Source organism: Rhineura floridana, chromosome 3, assembly GCF_030035675.1.
Source record: "Rhineura floridana isolate rRhiFlo1 chromosome 3, rRhiFlo1.hap2, whole genome shotgun sequence".
Classification (NCBI taxonomy): domain Eukaryota; kingdom Metazoa; phylum Chordata; class Lepidosauria; order Squamata; family Rhineuridae; genus Rhineura; species Rhineura floridana.
Window position 1 is genome coordinate 123,215,996 of NC_084482.1, and position 15,976 is coordinate 123,231,971.

General features: G+C 44.5%; 2 protein-coding genes across 11 annotated transcripts in view; both read left to right on the top strand.

The window, feature by feature from the left end:
- The window catches only part of LOC133380423 (bromodomain-containing protein 8-like), a 25,048-nt gene extending 20,712 nt beyond the window's left edge, over positions 1 to 4,336 (top strand). For 7 of the 10 annotated variants that reach the window (XM_061617651.1, XM_061617658.1, XM_061617652.1 and 4 more), the window contains 2 exons: positions 475 to 519; positions 3,961 to 4,336. In XM_061617651.1, coding sequence (XP_061473635.1) covers positions 475 to 519; positions 3,961 to 4,020 — 105 coding nt within the window. In that variant the 3' untranslated portion in view covers positions 4,021 to 4,336. The remainder of the gene's footprint in view (positions 1 to 474; positions 520 to 3,960) is intronic. The other 3 variants (XM_061617655.1, XM_061617656.1, XM_061617660.1) reach the window with 1 other exon arrangement.
- A 3,773-nt stretch (positions 4,337 to 8,109) lies between these two features.
- On the top strand, positions 8,110 to 14,709 carry LOC133380428 (bromodomain-containing protein 8-like). Its single transcript, XM_061617665.1, has 6 exons — positions 8,110 to 8,409; positions 8,855 to 9,340; positions 9,739 to 9,881; positions 11,488 to 11,577; positions 13,637 to 13,705; positions 14,475 to 14,709. The coding sequence occupies exons 1-6, from the start codon at positions 8,110 to 8,112 to the stop codon at positions 14,707 to 14,709; spliced, it is 1,323 nt and encodes a 440-aa protein (XP_061473649.1).
- The last annotated feature ends 1,267 nt before the right edge of the window (positions 14,710 to 15,976 follow it).

The window sequence follows — 15,976 nt, forward strand, 5'->3', positions numbered from 1 at the left end:
CAAACAAGTGAGGAGGCACTGGGTAGGGTGCAGCACTCAGGCCCACCTGCAAGTGCCCCAAGGCCCACTGGTGAGTCCCAGACCGCTATTTGAGAAACACTGGTTTAGACGATGTGTTGGGGCATGACTCCTGAGAGTAGCATCTTATGAACTGGGAGCTGCTTAACATTTTGAGTGCCCAGGGTATACCTAAAGGAAATTCACAGTGCAGTCCTAAGCACCTTACTCAGTATCAAGTCAATTGAATTCTGTGGGGTTTACTCCAAAGTAGGTGTGCGTAGGATTGTAGCCTCTTTGTCCTGGAGCTCTTTCTGCTGCCAAGCTAGGGTATCCCCATATCTGCTGTGTGGTAAGAGCCTGTTAGAAGCGATGGGAATGAGTTCTGGATGGAGGCCATGATGGAGGCCGTGCCCTTGGCTTCTTTGCGTGTGTTTCCATCAAATCCATTCATTACTTCTGTTTGTCTTTTAACAGGACAGTGTCCCCATGGGCTCCCCTGCCTTCCTTCTTTCTCTCTTTGTAAGTACTTAATAATGATCATGTTTTGCATGACATAATAACACAGGAACATTCACTGCATGACAAGGGGCTTTCCTAAAATTACAGTAGTACTGTAGTGATGTCAAGGTCACTGAAACAGAAGAAATGTCTCTCCCTCCTGCGCTTCCATGCTTTGTTTTGTGATCGTATACCTAGGAAAGAGGCTTTTGTCATTTCTGGGTGCAGACCTTTTTCTTTCATTTCTTCCTTCTCTGTCCTATCATTGTGGCTTTGTGTAGAGCACAAAACTCTGACTTAAGCAAAACACCTCTTGCCTAGAACGTAAAGAGACACACTGAGGTCTACATTGCAAAATAATATCCCTGACTTGCCAGTCTTTCCTCGTTTTCTCTGGAGCCCTAAATTGAATTTATTTATTTATCTCTAAAAGTTGGTCTCCACCTTACTAGCCTGCAGGACTCTCAGAGAAACCTTCTGTAAGACATAACAATACAATGACTTTTTTTTAAAAAGTCTAGCATCGCATTGAAACCGTAAGCAAAGATCAATGCAATATCTAAATGCAGAATCCACACCAGTCTCAGTCCTTGCTTGGGTATAACAGCCTTCTTAATTTAGAAGGAGGTCTTAGCTAGTCTTGCAAACCTTAGGATGGAGATAGGCTTCTGGGGCAGGGAACTCCAGATTTAAGGAAAAGACCCTAGAAATGAGAGTCAGGGTGAATTACTGTTATTATTATCATTATTATACCACTCTTCCTGTAAATAGCACCTAGAGTGATGCACAACATTGTCAACCACATGTAATACAAGAATTGCATTAAATATATATTTAAAATCTCCTATCAAAACCAACAGAAAAAATACAGCAGTCTATCCAGGGAGACCCAGGTTCAAAATCCCCTCTTAGCTATGAAGGTTGCTGGGTAACCTTGGGCCAGTCACTTTTTCTTTCAGCTTAACCTACTGTATTGAATTTAGGATAAAATGAGGGGAGAGTACCTTGGAGGAAGGGTGGGAATAACCATTTAATGAATAGGAGTGGAGTGGATTGTTATTTTTAACTAGCAAATGCACATACATGGCAATTTGCCTGAAATGGCTGTTTGTGAAAAACACTGGGGAGTTGCTTTGGAACAATATGAGTTCACCTGGGAAGACAGATTCTTAACATAAACTCACAGAGACTGTATTAAGTAGAATTTACAGTAAAGCTAATCACTAGTTAGGTTGATCAAATTATTTTTGTCCTCCACATGGTCAAACTTTATCAAAAGATCTAAGCTTTTGTGTCAAGTCTTGCACAGCAGGCCCTCAACCAGTTGACAAAAGTAGGGAAGACATATTAACCAGTTACTGCTTCTTGGTCATCTGGTGCAACAATACTCAATTTAAGCACCTTCTGCCTGGGCCTAGCTTTCCATCTGTATCTTTTGTTCTTTCCAAACATTTACATTTTGCATTTCGTTCTCTCCAAATGATTTGATGGATTAAGAATCCCTCAGACTCGAACATTGTTGTGTGGCTTTGTTAGGGTTGTTTCACGCATGATCCTTTCCTACACTTGTGTAGCAAAAACTCTCCACATGGAGTATGCAATTTAATGTGTGCGTCTGTTTTGCCAGGTGCATCTGAGGTGGGAACATGTCCGGGGAGTAAAATAAATGCAGGCATGATCTTTATGCATGGCACACATTTTTCAACTACATATTTTCCATAAATGTTAATTGTATTTATACCTACACTTTCAACACAACAGTGTTCCTGGGGCAGCTTGCAATTTAAGTTAAATATTTTTTAAAAATACAATATAATATTTAAAACACAACAGAGTTGAGTGTTAAAAACAACAAAATCTAGCCAATAAAATCTCAGAGGCTCCAACAAGATAGCATTTCCTCCAGTTGCTGATACTTGAATCAGCCTTGAGATGGGTCATTTTGCAGTGTCTTTATTTTCTTTAAACTTTTCCTTTCCTGTTGGGGGAACCTCCACCCATGTCCTCTCCTGACTGCTTTTCAGCGACAGGTTTCCCCATCCCCACCCCAAGCGTTTGTGCCCCATCATTGCAGACCTTTAGCAACGCAGTCTGGACAGATACACAGGAACGTAGGCAGCTGCCTTATACTGCGTCAGACTCACTGGTCCCGCTAGCTCAGTTCTGTCTGCACTGGCAGTGCCATTCCAGGATTTCAGAGGGGGGTCTGTCCCAGTCTTCCCTGGAGATGTCAGGAATTGAACCTGGAACTTTCTACGTACGAAGCAAATGCCCTACCATTGAGCTGCAACCCTTCTTCTTTTGGATTAAGTGTCTAAAAAGGAAAGGGAACTGGACTGATACTTTTAAGATGCCTTTGGTATGAGCCTCAGTTGTATTACTTGCAAGGTGGGTGCCAATCTGCAGAGGTGGGAAAGAGTGCAAGAAGTGTTTTGCTCAACCTGCAGCATGGATACTTTGGAGGGCATGGGGGGGTTGCAGAAAGGAGTGGTGGCAACCCTGTGCTGACAACTGAGTTTCTGGATTTGTGGTGGCAGGTTACCTAGTTCTCAACCAGTTTCCCTTTTAAAATGGGACTAATACTTTCCTACCTAACTTGCAACATTATTCTAAGTATTGCACAGGAAAGATACAGGTTTCAGGTACAGGTATTTATTTTTTTTGCTGCACCTGCTATAAAGAGAAATCAAGTTACATATGAGCTGTTGCAACAATCTGTGTTGAAGTCTTCGACATTTCCCCCCCTGTCCAGCCCTCTCCAAACTATGGGATAGTTTGAAACACTGCACACAACGAGAAGACTAAAATACAGTGTTTTGTTTGTTCCTTCCATGGATGCAGAAGCAACCATGGTCCTGCATTAAAAAAAGCTGCTGTTCCATCTAAAAAGATGTTTTGGCAGGTTCATCCTTCACCCACGGGAATGGGAGTAGGGATCATTTTCTAATACTTATTTATTAAAGACAGAGAAGCATATGAGGAAAGGCAGCCAGATGGAGAGGGCAGCAGATGGAAGTGAACCCTCTAGTTGCTGTACATTCATGGAGAGCCGCTGTGAGAAGATGCTAGGGAGATAGTGGCAGGGTCATCCACCTGGAAGAGAACTTCTGTAAAGAGCAGCAGTTGATCAGGTATGTTAGCCAGCACCTCTTCTGCCCACTAAAAGAAATGACTTGGAAGTTTTCACATGAAGCAAAAGCATCATTATGCACATCACTGCCCAAAGTCCCCAAACAAGTGTGGCACACATGTGCCCCGTTGTCCTTTTCCTTTGTGAGTTCAGATACAAAACGAATGGTCAGCTTCATAAGGTTATCCTCTGTTTTTTCTGGAAAGCAAGTGATATTGCCAGTCTGTGCACTCAGTCTTTCCTGATAATGCAGATGGCAGCCAGCCATCTCTCTATTTTTGTCCAAGCTTTGCTAGTAATGATGCCTTCCCTTTTCTTTCCGTTTTGTTTAGGATGGGGGAACCAGAGGGCGACGTTGCGCCATTGAAGCAGACATGAAGATGAAGAAATGATGCTGAAGATAGGAGATAGCCCAGTCTTTGGCATCTGGACCCAGGGAGCAAAATGAGATCCTTCCTGATCCTGAGGGGGGAAATGGCTATAGACTGGGGAAGGGCTGGCCTGTCTGTAATGTATAACTGGGGCAATCCCAGGAACAAGAGAGCAGCCCCACTGCCTGTTGTAGGGCAGCAGTATTGTGGCCTTGTTAGTGTCCCCATATTAGCTAGCAACTGGTGGCTAGTACGTGCTGTAATGTGAAGTGTACAGATATTTTTTGTATTTGTGGAGTGTAAATGTGTATAATAAACTGTAATAGAGAATCCTGTAGAGCAAGGTGTGATAAGTGATTTATTTACATTACCACCCTCTTGCTAAGAAAATCAACCTTGTTTGTAAATATTTGCACATAACTGCTTTAAAAAAACACACCTGTGAATCTAATCATGTTTTGACTATATAGACCTGGTTGGCAAATCTATGGGCCAAATCAGGCCCGTCAAGCTATTCAAATGGTCTGCCAGCCCCCATCTTCCCATCACAGAGAGGAACCTTTCCTCCCAGCCCTGGCGCTGTAAATATCACATGCCTCTGCTCTTCATTGACCAGTTGCTGAAGAGCAGGTGCAACAATTGCCCTCTTCATTACAGTGCCTGGCTTTGTGGAGATGTTTAAGCCTATCCACCAAACCCAGGGCTGTGATGGAGAAATCTGTCCCGTGGGTACAGGGTGGTTATGCCAACATTGGCAACAGCCACTTTATTTTGGCATGCCCATCCACTGGCATGTGGCCCTTGGAGGCTTGGCCAACAGTGGATGTAGCCCTTAGAATGAAAAAGATTAGCTACTGCTGATGTAGACACACACCAACAACTCCTAATGTAATCTCCTTGTGCCAGCAAATTACTGTGCATGCCAGACATATTGCATCATAGAGTGGAAAGAAGTGTGACCAAACACCACACAAGTTCTTGTGAAAATGAAGAGTTTCTTGTGTTTAGAGACACACATGACAAAATATTGTTGAGGATGTACCACCATTTGGGACACTAAACAGCAATATGAACCTCCATTATCTTTTCAAACATAGACCAGTTTAAACCTAGACTCATAAAATAGTACAGTTGGAAGGGGTCTATAAGGCCATCAAATCCAGCTCAACGCAGGAATCCAACTTAAAAGTATACCTGACAGGTGGTTGTCCAGCTGCCTCTTGAATGCCTCCAGTATTGGAGAGCCCACCACCTCCCTAGGTAATTGGTTCCATTGTCATACCACTTTAACAGGAAGTTTTTCCTGATGTTCAGTAGAAATATGGCTTCCTGTAACCTGAGCCCATTATTCTGCTGCCTGCACACTGGGATGATGGAGAAGAGATCTTGGCCCTCCTCTGTGACAACCTTTCAAGTATTTGAAGAATGCTATCATATCTCCCCTCAGACTTCTCACCCTTGTTGCCCTTCTCTGAACCTGTTCCCGCAAAAGTAGCGTGTGATAGAGTTGTTCCGGGACAGTATCACTTGAATGTAGATGGTGTTTGAATGTTTCTCCATGGGAAAAATCCTCCCTGACCATAAATAATTGATGTGGAAAATGTAAGCTTAAACTTTTTCTCTCTTACAAGGTACATTTTTATGCATGGGGAGATTTTTCTCATGTGGGAATATTTCAAATTATGATGTCTCTGCATGTACTGTTTTAGAAATATTATATAGTATTATTGCTGCATGCTTGAATTGGCTCTGAGACTCCTGTGATTGGTAGCAGCAGGAAGATCTGTTCTGTCTATATATACTTGAATCTTGATATATTAGTGATGCCTCTGATTTGTCTCACATGTTTTTGTAGCTTTCAAAAGAAAATCAGGGTGGAAATAGAAGGATCTGCCTTAGATTGAGTCATACCATTGGTCCATCTAGTCCAGTACTGTCTCTTATTACTGGAAGTGACTATCCAAGGCAAGGATGGGGAACCTGTGACCCTACAGATGCTGCACTACAGCTCTCATCTGACCTGATAATTGGCCATGCTGGTTGCGCCTGGTGGGAGCTGTAGTCCAACAACATCTGGAGTGCCACAAGTTCATCATCCCCAGTTCAAGACCTTGGATAGGATTTTTCCACCCAGTCTTGCTACTTAAGAACCCCTTCTCCCACCCTTCTAACTGAAGATGCCAAGGACTGAAATTGGGATCTTTTAGATCTCATGTAGGCTACCTCTGTGCAGCCCTTGGAGGCCCTAATTGTGATTCCCACCTGGGGAGTCACATGCCAGTAGTGGATGTGGCCAGAGCAATAGATGAGACTCTGTACCACAGGCTACATTATAGCTGTGCAAAAGTAAAAAATGTTTTTATACACATACAGTTCTCCATCCTCAGTCCACACAAACAAAAGCCACTATCAAGTATGCGTTTCAGCTAGGCAAAAACAGTCAAGGAGCGCACAGAGCAGGGCCAATGAGGAGTGTGGCCTGGGGAAAGGGATGTGATCTACGGAGAGTCCTGAGGGTTGGATAGAGGGGCCTGGAGAGCTGCCTTTGCCTCCTCAATGTGAGGGTCTGCAACCCGGCTTTAAATCATATCTCAGAAATGTAAACTTCTCATTGCATTACTCCTAAACATATGTCTACTAAAATTAATATAACCACAAATGGGAATAAAATAATAAACCTTCATAATATTGTTAAGACATTGTTGGGTTTTGCTGGCCAGTAAAAATTATTTTTAGGGTTTTTCCTCCTGAAGAATCCTTGGCATGATATTGTAATAGCCCAAGACTTTCTTTTAGCTGTGCTGTCGTTATGTGCCTTCAAGTCAATTACGACTTATGGCAACCCTATGAATCAGTGACCTCCAAGGGCATCTGCCACGAACCACCCTGTTCAGATCTTGTAAGTTCAGGGCTGTGGCTTCCTTTATAGAATCAGTCCACCTCTTGTTTGGCCTTCCTCTTTTTCTACTCCCTTCTGTTTTTCCCAGCATTATGGTCTTTTCGAGTGAATCATGTCTTCTCATGATGTGTCCAAAGTATGACAACTCAGTTTCATCATTTTAGCTTCTAGTGACTGTTCTGGTTTAATTTGTTCTAACACCCAATTATTTGTCTTTTTCGCATCCATGGTATGCGCAAAGCTCTCCTCCAATACCACATTTCAAATGAGTTGATTTTTCTCTTATCCGCTTTTTTCACTGTCCAACTTTCACATCCATACATAGAGATCGGGAATACCATGGTCTGAATGATCCTGACTTTGGTGTTCAGTGATACATCTTTGCATTTGAGGACCTTTTCTAGTTCTCTCATAGGTGCCCTCCCCATTCCTAGCCTTCTGGTTTCTTGACTATTGTCTCCATTTTGGTTAATGACTGTGGCAAGGTATTGCGCTGTCATACCTGTATCTTTATTCCCCACGCCCTGCTATAAACCTAGGAAAATAGATGAGATCTTCACTTCTAGACACATCTAAGTGGTAAGACAGTGGCTTCCAACTATTTTACAAAATGGGCCCATCAAAGCATTATCATCCTTGTTAGAAAGGGTCCACCATTTGATTGTTTGCCTTCCACCTTGAAATGAAACCCTCTTTCTTTACCCTTTTACATAGAAACACAGGAAACTGCCTTATACCATGTCACACCATTGGTCCATCCAGCTCAGTATTGTCTACACTAATTCACAGTGGCTCTCTAGGGTTTCAGGCAGTGGATATCCCCAGCTGTACCTGGAGATGCTGGAGGATTCATCCTGGAACTTGCATGCAAACCACGTCCTCTACCACTGAGCCCTTTGGGATTGTGCTGTCCTCAGTCCCCACTGCTAGCCACTGACATCTCTTGGCTCACCATTTTGAAATTCCTAGGGTGGAACAAGTACTCCTCTTGTGGGATTTGGATGGTGTGCAGTGCCACATAGAGAATTGGAAACTAGGGATAATTTTTGAAAAACCTTTCTTCCAAGATGTAGCTGAGAGCATCACCACAACCAATGCTGTACTTCAGGGTGTGAGCTCAGGGATCATTCTGGCTGGGCTGAGCTGAAGCAGAAGAGGACAGCATGTAAGTAAGTGACAAATTCTCTTCCCATCTCATGTACTTCTTGCAGATGGGTCACGTGTGGACCTGGCTGGAATCCAAAGAAGAATTATTGACAGACTCTGAGAATAGCAGCTGCTGCCAATCTCTCCAGGGCTCCCCAGACTCTAGCTCTGATCTTGATCTTGAATTAGGCTGCTGGAGAAAGACCGAAGAAACTGCAGAGGAGGAGGCAGGAGAAAGGAGCAGCCAAGAGGAGGAGAGCCCACTGGAAACTAGTGGCCCCCTGCCATGGGAAGGTGCCCGCAAAGGGGACCAAGAAGAGGCTGGAAGGTACAAGCAGGATGCTCTCTTGAGGTTCCTGTCAGAGGTATGGCTGTTGGTGGCGGAGGAGGAGAAGGTGATGGTGGGTGACCTGGTCAACTGGAGACGGGGTGCTGCTGCTGAAAAGCTGGTACTTTCAGTCAATATGATAGATGGCCTACAAGGGCAATTTCTGTGTGCAGTTGGGTAAGGGCACCTGGAGATAGAAGATCAGGACAAATGCCTTGATAAAGGCCCTTCTAATTCAAAAGAGAGGCTAAGGATGTCTTCTCTGCCCAGATGCAGCCCTAAATTCTGCTACAGACCTTTTCCTATTTGAGTGTTGTTATCTGTTTTGGCTGTGTACATCATCCCAGTGTCCCTGCAAAGCATGCCCATTAGGTCAAAAGATATGGTGAACGGAAAGATCTGCATGCATGTGCTCTCTCCTTTTGACCAGGCACTGGTTCTGTAATAGTCCTAAACTGTTGACCTGTCGCACTCTCATTCAGGTAACGCATATGATGGAGCCTCTTTGCATTGGCAGTAAGTACCTGGCAGAGGGTCCACAGGCACTTTGCAGTACTGGGGAGCAGAATGGTCGGGGAGCCCTGGATCAGAAGGGAGACATAAAGGAATCCCCAGTCCACAAAGAAGGGGAAGTGGGAGAAGACAGTCAGTTTCAGGATTTGAAAAAGCAAGCTGGGGTGAGAGCTGCTTCCCAGGGAATGGAAAAGTGGACTTTGCAGGTCTCAGAAGGGTTGCCAGTTATGAGCTGGGAAGCAGCAGGAATGGAAGGGCTGCAGGATCTGTGTGAAGAGCCAGGAGATTCTCAGATTCGGGATAGCAATCTTGGTGGTGATTTGGAAAAGAAGGTGTTGCACATTGTGGTGGAAAGTGCAGGAGAAAGGGATGAAGATGACTACTCTTTAGAGCTTATGAATCAGACTTCCTTCAACTGGAGAACACTGAGGGATGAGATTCCACAGAGTGTACAGGTAAGGAGTGAAATTGTTCAGAAGACTGATTTTCAGACTAGGTAGATTACTAGGGCTTGGATGTGACTTATCTCCCCATTTTAGGACAGAGATCATATTCTTTTGAAAGGATAAGAACAGTGAAAGGCAAGCTGACAATCACCAAGAAAAGGAGGAAAACTGGGCTAGCAATAAGAAATTATCGTTGTGAGGAAGAGGGAAAGTGAGAGCAAGCTGCATGGGGGGGGGCTCAGCTGGATTTGGGGTTGGAGCTTTGTGGGGTGGAGAAATGACGGATCCACCTTATCTTGGAAGACAATCTTACTCGGCCACGAGTGATCGCCAATGAATGAATGAATGAATCATCTGTCGGCTGTTGCTTTGCCAGTTAGGCTTGTCCCTTTTTCTGTGTTCACCAGGAAGTGTCTGTGGAAAACAATGAAGAACAAGCTGAGGAGTGGAAGGACAGTGACTTCCATCTGAGTTACAGCAATGATGATTCCAGTCCCTGTGGAACACCACTGATGAGCTCTCCTTCTACAAGTACCGCCTCTTTGCCTTTGTGAGTAATGCTGGCACAGAGTTCTGAAAGGGAGTCACACCTACTCTTGGGCTTACTGCTTTAAGTGTAGTCAGCAATCTCACAGTGCAATCATGTACAGGTCTGCTCAGAAGCAAGCCCCACTGAGTTCAGTGGGACCCACTCCCAGCTAAATGTGTATAAGGTTGGAGCCAGAGCAGGTGTGGTGAATTTTTTTGGTCTGAAGGCCATATTCCATGGGTGGGGAACCTTTTTGGCTCCAGAGCCAGATCTCTATCTGACCTCACCCCAAGGGTCAACTTTGATAGGTGGGTGGGGCAACCCTCTTGTCAATCACACATGATAGACATGGGTTGTCCCACCCACCTGTCAAAATCCCTTGCACGGGAACCACAGCGCAAGGGACGATGCCAGCTCTATGCTGTGTCGGAGGTGCAAAGGAGAAGCACAGGGAGGCTCACAAACGGCTATGAAGCTTGCATAGGGCTTCAAAGAGCAACGCTGGGAGGGGGAAGCAGTTGCCATTGAACAGAATCCCCTTCCTCCTCCTCGAGCAAGGAGCACTCCTCGCATTCATCAGCTGATGGGCAGTTGGGAGCGCAGCTTGCTGCAGCAAAGGAACAATTGGAAGCCCACTTGAAGCTCCTGATTGTTACTTTTGAAGCCCCATCCTTACTCGCCTGATGATGTATGATGTCAATGTAGGGCAGGTGGGTGTGGCTTCCTCAAAATAGCCTCACTGGCCAAATGGGGAGTTTGGCCCACTGGGCAGAGGTTCCCTAGCCTTGCTGTATTTCCTGTTGGCCAACCTTCTGGAGACTCCATTCCAGGCATGGCCAAGACAAAAGTGAGTGTGGCCAAACTGGGCATAGCAGCAGACACTTGCATGCAAACCCTACATTCCTCTTGACTGCTGCTCAGTTGTTTCTGATTAGCTGGGGGTTGGGTGCGGAGATCACCACGTTATGTAATGTGCTGGCTCTTGAAAAATGGACATCACGAAAGAGAAAGGAAGGCTGATGTCAGAAAATGGTTCTGGCCTTTTGGAGGTTTCTGACAATACTTTTTTCACTGATGAACACAATGAAACTTGTCCCTTCACTGTGAGATACGCCATCTGCCCCTACCCTACCGTTGGAGCTTGAGCATGTCGATGCAGGCACACGTTTCAAAGAAGCATGGAGAATGGGAGGTACTCATGCTCCCTTTCCTCTCCCTATTATACATATACCCATTATAATGGGGGGGGGAGCACAAGTAATTGCTGCCTTCTATTCGCCATGCTTGTTTACAGTGTCCCTAGTGAAACAACAGGTCAGGAGCAGACAAAGCCTGGGGTGAGATGGTAGGAGCAATATTGAACAGAAGCAGCTGGTATAATGCAGCATTTTCCAAGTGGGTGTGCATAGAAACCTAGCAGATGTTTCCCATTTCCAACAAGTGGAATGCCCTGTCGGTTCTGGCTAGTGCAGAGGAAAAGCTTACCCTTATAGGTCAGGGGTAGCCAACATGGTAGCCTCCAGATGTTGTTGGACAGGGATCAGAAACCTAAGCCCCAGGAACTGAATGCGGCCCTCCAGGTCTCTTGGGACGGGAATGAATCTGTTAATGTCTCTTATCTGTACAGGATGCAGCTGAGCCAAGATGACCCATTCCAGCAGCGTTTGCTTTTCAAAAAAACTCTGTTGTCCATCTGGAAGATGGTGGCTGGCCACAGGTGTGTTACTGAGGTTTAGGGAGGGGAAGAGGACTAAGGGTGCATCCACTGTAGCACATGTTCATGTCTGTTTGCAGTTGGTAACCATGCCAAGAGCTGGAGCAGACCACACAACATCTTGTGGTTTGTCACTGTCTGCATGCCACTTCCTTTGAGGGTCCTCTCCCCTACCCCCATTTCCTTGCAGCAAAATCTGTGTGTGTGAGAGAGAGTGTCTGTGTGTGTGAGAGAGAGAAGCTTTGACATTTAAGAGAAGGAAGCATATATTTACAGGAAACATGCCAAAAACTGGTATTGAGACAGAGAGAAGCTGTCAAACAAAGTGAAATGTGGTGAGACTTTTACCTTGGTTGGAAAGACCAGTTGGATACTGAGGAGGTCAAGGTTATAACAGAAGGATGCTGTGGATCATGTTTAGGGAGTACTGACAAAAGTATGTGGGAAGATGCAGGGATCCCAGGGCTAGAGCAGCAGACAATGGGGTGTCTCACAAGGATTAGGGCTAGGAACTTAGGAAAGTGCCTTATACCAAGTCAGAACATTCGTCCATTGTTAATACATGAAGTCTGATACACACATTTATTGGGGACTTTCGTGTGGACCTGCTACCTTTGTGTATCCCCAAAATATGCTACTCCAACAGGATCTTTAGCTGGAGTCCAAACCTGGGTGCTGCCTGGTGTGTGTTTCTGAACCCTCCCACCCTAGAAAAGGTGCACCCACACCAGAGTATAGAAAAAGAAGGATTTTATCACGAAAAGATGAAGATAAGTTTAACTAGAGCTGGTTAAAGCACTCCTGAAGCTGTGTGTGGAGGGGATGAAGGCACTGGAGATCCAGGCATTGATCTCAGGAGTTCTTTGCCTGCCGTGCTTTCATATCTTTATTAGGAGAGCAGGATCTCAGACATAGACCCTTTGCCGAACCTTATGTTTGAAAGCCAGCAGTGAGTTTAAACATGTTCCTTGGGAATGCCAGTGAGAGAGAATGAAGAAGCTAAAACCTGGTTTAAATAGACTTAAATAGACTTTTAGGGATCCAAAGGTGTGTACAGGGAAACTGAAAAAATGACGAATGAGAAGAAAACAAAGGGAATTAAAGGAATTGTATAAAATGAATAATTGAAACAGGTAAATTTCAATTTCAATCGGGAAGCTCTGGTAAATTGAAGCAATCAAGGATCTGAAAGGCTGACCTGTGAGAATAACCTTGCTGATTGGGCTTGCCTGTCAAGAATGATGACTATGGCTTGAGGTTGTCTGAGTCATCCTGCAGGTGCCATTGTTCTATCTAGTTAGTAGCTGCAATTTTATGGGATTCCTCGTTGGTTGAAGGAGGCTGTCTCCATTATTGCAACCTAGCTTCCTTAGGAGGTCAATGAACTTTCTGGAATCCCCCCTACCACATATGAGACCGTACATAGAGTCAAAGCAGATGTCTTTTCCTATGGTTATCCACTTTAGCCATACTCATCTTTATCATTTTTATCCCATTTTTGGACACCAAATGGAGGCTATCAGCAAAAGCCAGATAACATAAATCTCAGTACTGTCTACTCTGACTGACAGCTGCTCTTCAGGTGTCAGACTGAAGACATTTCCAGCCTTACCTGGAACTGCTGGGCATTGAACCTGGGACCTTCCGTATGCAAAGCAATTGCTCTACCACTGAGCTACCACCTTTCTCCAAGACTAGGATTAAAAGGCAGAACAGCCACTAAATGTATTCCATTTTCTCAGCCCAATGCAGTAAGCTAACAGCATCCTGGCCTGATTCCCTTGGTTCAGCGTTGTGCATATGCAGCATCCAGAGCTGCCCACTGCAAGCCTCAGACAAGCACATGGTTCTGTTCTGAATATATGACCCATACTGTTATATTATGATTTCTTTGCTGATTGACCTCTATCCTTGATAGATGCCAATCACTGCCATCCCAACCAGTCTTTCTGGCAGATAGAAAAGGTGTGGCATGCAGTCCTGTGATGCATCAAGTTGTTGAGCAACATATCTGGAAAAGCCTAATGAGCTCTCTTCACCCTGTCTGGCTTTCTCCCATCAGATATAGCGGCCCCTTCCTGAAGCCCGTTTCCGAGAAGCAGGCTCCTGGTTACAAAGATGTGGTGAAAAGGTCAGTTGGGATGGGAGAGATGATATGGAGAATAAGGCTATCAGTGGCTGCTATAGTATATATATAGTACCTCCAAATATCAAAGGCAATCATCCACAGCGGCTGTTATTTAGGGGGATGGGGAAGTACTGGCACCAGCATTGTATCTGTCTTCTGCCCCACCCCACCCCACCCCACCCCACCCCACCCCACCCCATGGATAAGAGCAGCTTTGGCATGTGATGTATGTGCAAGACTCAGTAGGGGAAGGTATACCATGCCCTGATCCAAATGGGAGGAGGGCTGCTTTTAACCAAAGAAAAGGAAGTTGGGAGATTTAAATCCACTCTACAACATCAACCAGCAACTACTACTCTCCACTGATGAAGGAGCAATAGAATTGCTTACTGTCAAGGTTTGGATATTTCATTTGAGAGCCAGCTGACCTATCAAGTTTCAGGTCTGCCAGTTCTCGATCTCTAGCTACCCAAATCCTTCCTCAAGAGGTAATGTAGTTTTTTTTTGTAATTTGACCAGAAGAACATGGGATGGTAATAGTGTCTCAGTGCTTTACCTAGTTTCTTAATGCAACCTGTAATAAAATGGCAGTACCTCAATGATTTTTTACATCTATCTCCTTTTCTTTATTTGTCTCATTGTCTTACTAGCTGGGATGTTGATTGGGGTGGGCGAGAGAACTGGCATGTATACCAGTTTCAGCTGCTTTGGGGAGCTGCATAAAAACAGGAGTCTCTGTAGGATACATCTCACTTCTCCCTGCTTTTTGAAGGCCAACAGATCTTTCCACCATAAAGAGAAGCCTCTCCAAGGGCCAGATTCAGAATATGGTCCAGTTCCAGCGTGATCTCATGCTGATGTTCCAGAATGCAGTCATGTACAACAGTTCCAATCACCACATACACCGCATTGCTGTGGAGATGCAACGAGAGGTCCTGGAGCAGCTCCAGATGCTGGGTGAGGCACTCCTGTGCTCAGAAGAAATGCGAGGCTTTGTGAGAAGGTAAGAGGCTTGTGTTCAAAGGAGAACATCCTCAATAGTCATCCCTTTGCCATGTTCTCATACCTGGAAGGGGAAAAGGGTGGATATCCCAACAATATATTTGCAGGATGTTCTTAGGTACAGCATCTCTGTTTCTGTGTCCCAAATGTGAGAGGTACTCATCCCAAGATGCAAGTCTCTTCCTTGGGTTCACTCATTGGGAAAGCAAGTTATATATAGCTACTACACCTGGTGGAACCTCCCAGGTTTATTCAGGCATAGATAAAAGCTATTCTGGGACACACTAACTCCTTTGGGATTTGGGAGATTTATTACCTTTCTTTTTTTTGTAGGTTTTGAGGAGCCAGAAGAATTGGGCTAGTCCAGGGCTGAAAAGCTGGATTTCAACCCTGCCACTTTGAATCTGACTCTATAGGAAAGTTGTTTGTTAAACACAGTTCATCAACCTGACACTCCCATCCTTTTCCTAAGATCTTTTGTGATCTATGCATCCCTATGTATTAATTGGCAGGCTCATTTTTATCTGGAAGCTTGGTTTTTATAGTTTCCTTCTGTTGTTTACTCCTGGAAAGACATTATCTTGTCCTGACCCAGGAGTCTCAGTTGAAGTTTAATGCATTAAAAAAAATTAAATCACATAGCAAGCCAATAGCATAAGCAGAGCTTATCTGCTAGAGCTGTACCCCAAAGCTAAGCCCCCTTTTTGATAGCAGGTACCAATAAGGGGCTGTAGAATGTACATTTCCAGAAAATAAACATGTTGTCTATGACCGTTCCAGAACTTTTCTGTTCTAGATTCTCAAAAATCTTTTTAAATCTGTGCTGGCTTCCTTTCTAGAAAATTCTAGAACTGAAAAACCATGGAGGTATCTGCACACATAATTCTGGGGATAAAAAAATTATGATACCTCTCTTAGTACCCAAGCAGGTTCCTTGCTTTCTATACTGGCACAAATGAACCCAGTCTATGCCTCCGAGCAGAGTGCTACTCCCTGAAGTTGCATCCACTTGTATTCAGCTGTACCTCTTACTAAGCAGCTATCACCTGCCTTGGCCTAATATGAGTAGGACATGAGAGGTATTGGGAGCTCTCCATCAATCATGGTAAATTATTAGTGAATTAATGCGTAAGATGAGAGAAGCAAATAATGATCACAAGTGCAGAAAAAGGAAAACAGAAATATTGCAGCATGCTTAGCTTCAAATAGACCTTGTGAAAATAGTGTCCCTTTTGCTTTGATCAAGTACCAGACTTCACTTTTGTGCACATA

What these genes read in the sequence shown, in the direction of transcription:
- LOC133380428 (XM_061617665.1), top strand. Translation starts at nt 8,110, where the DNA reads ATGGGTCACGTGTGGACCTGGCTGGAATCCAAAGAAGAATTATTGACA. An exon ending in TCTTGAGGTTCCTGTCAGAG is followed by an intron (nt 8,410 to 8,854) that starts GTATGGCTGTTG and finishes ACTCTCATTCAG; the next exon opens with GTAACGCATATGATGGAGCC. An exon ending in AGTACCGCCTCTTTGCCTTT is followed by an intron (nt 9,882 to 11,487) that starts GTGAGTAATGCT and finishes TTATCTGTACAG; the next exon opens with GATGCAGCTGAGCCAAGATG.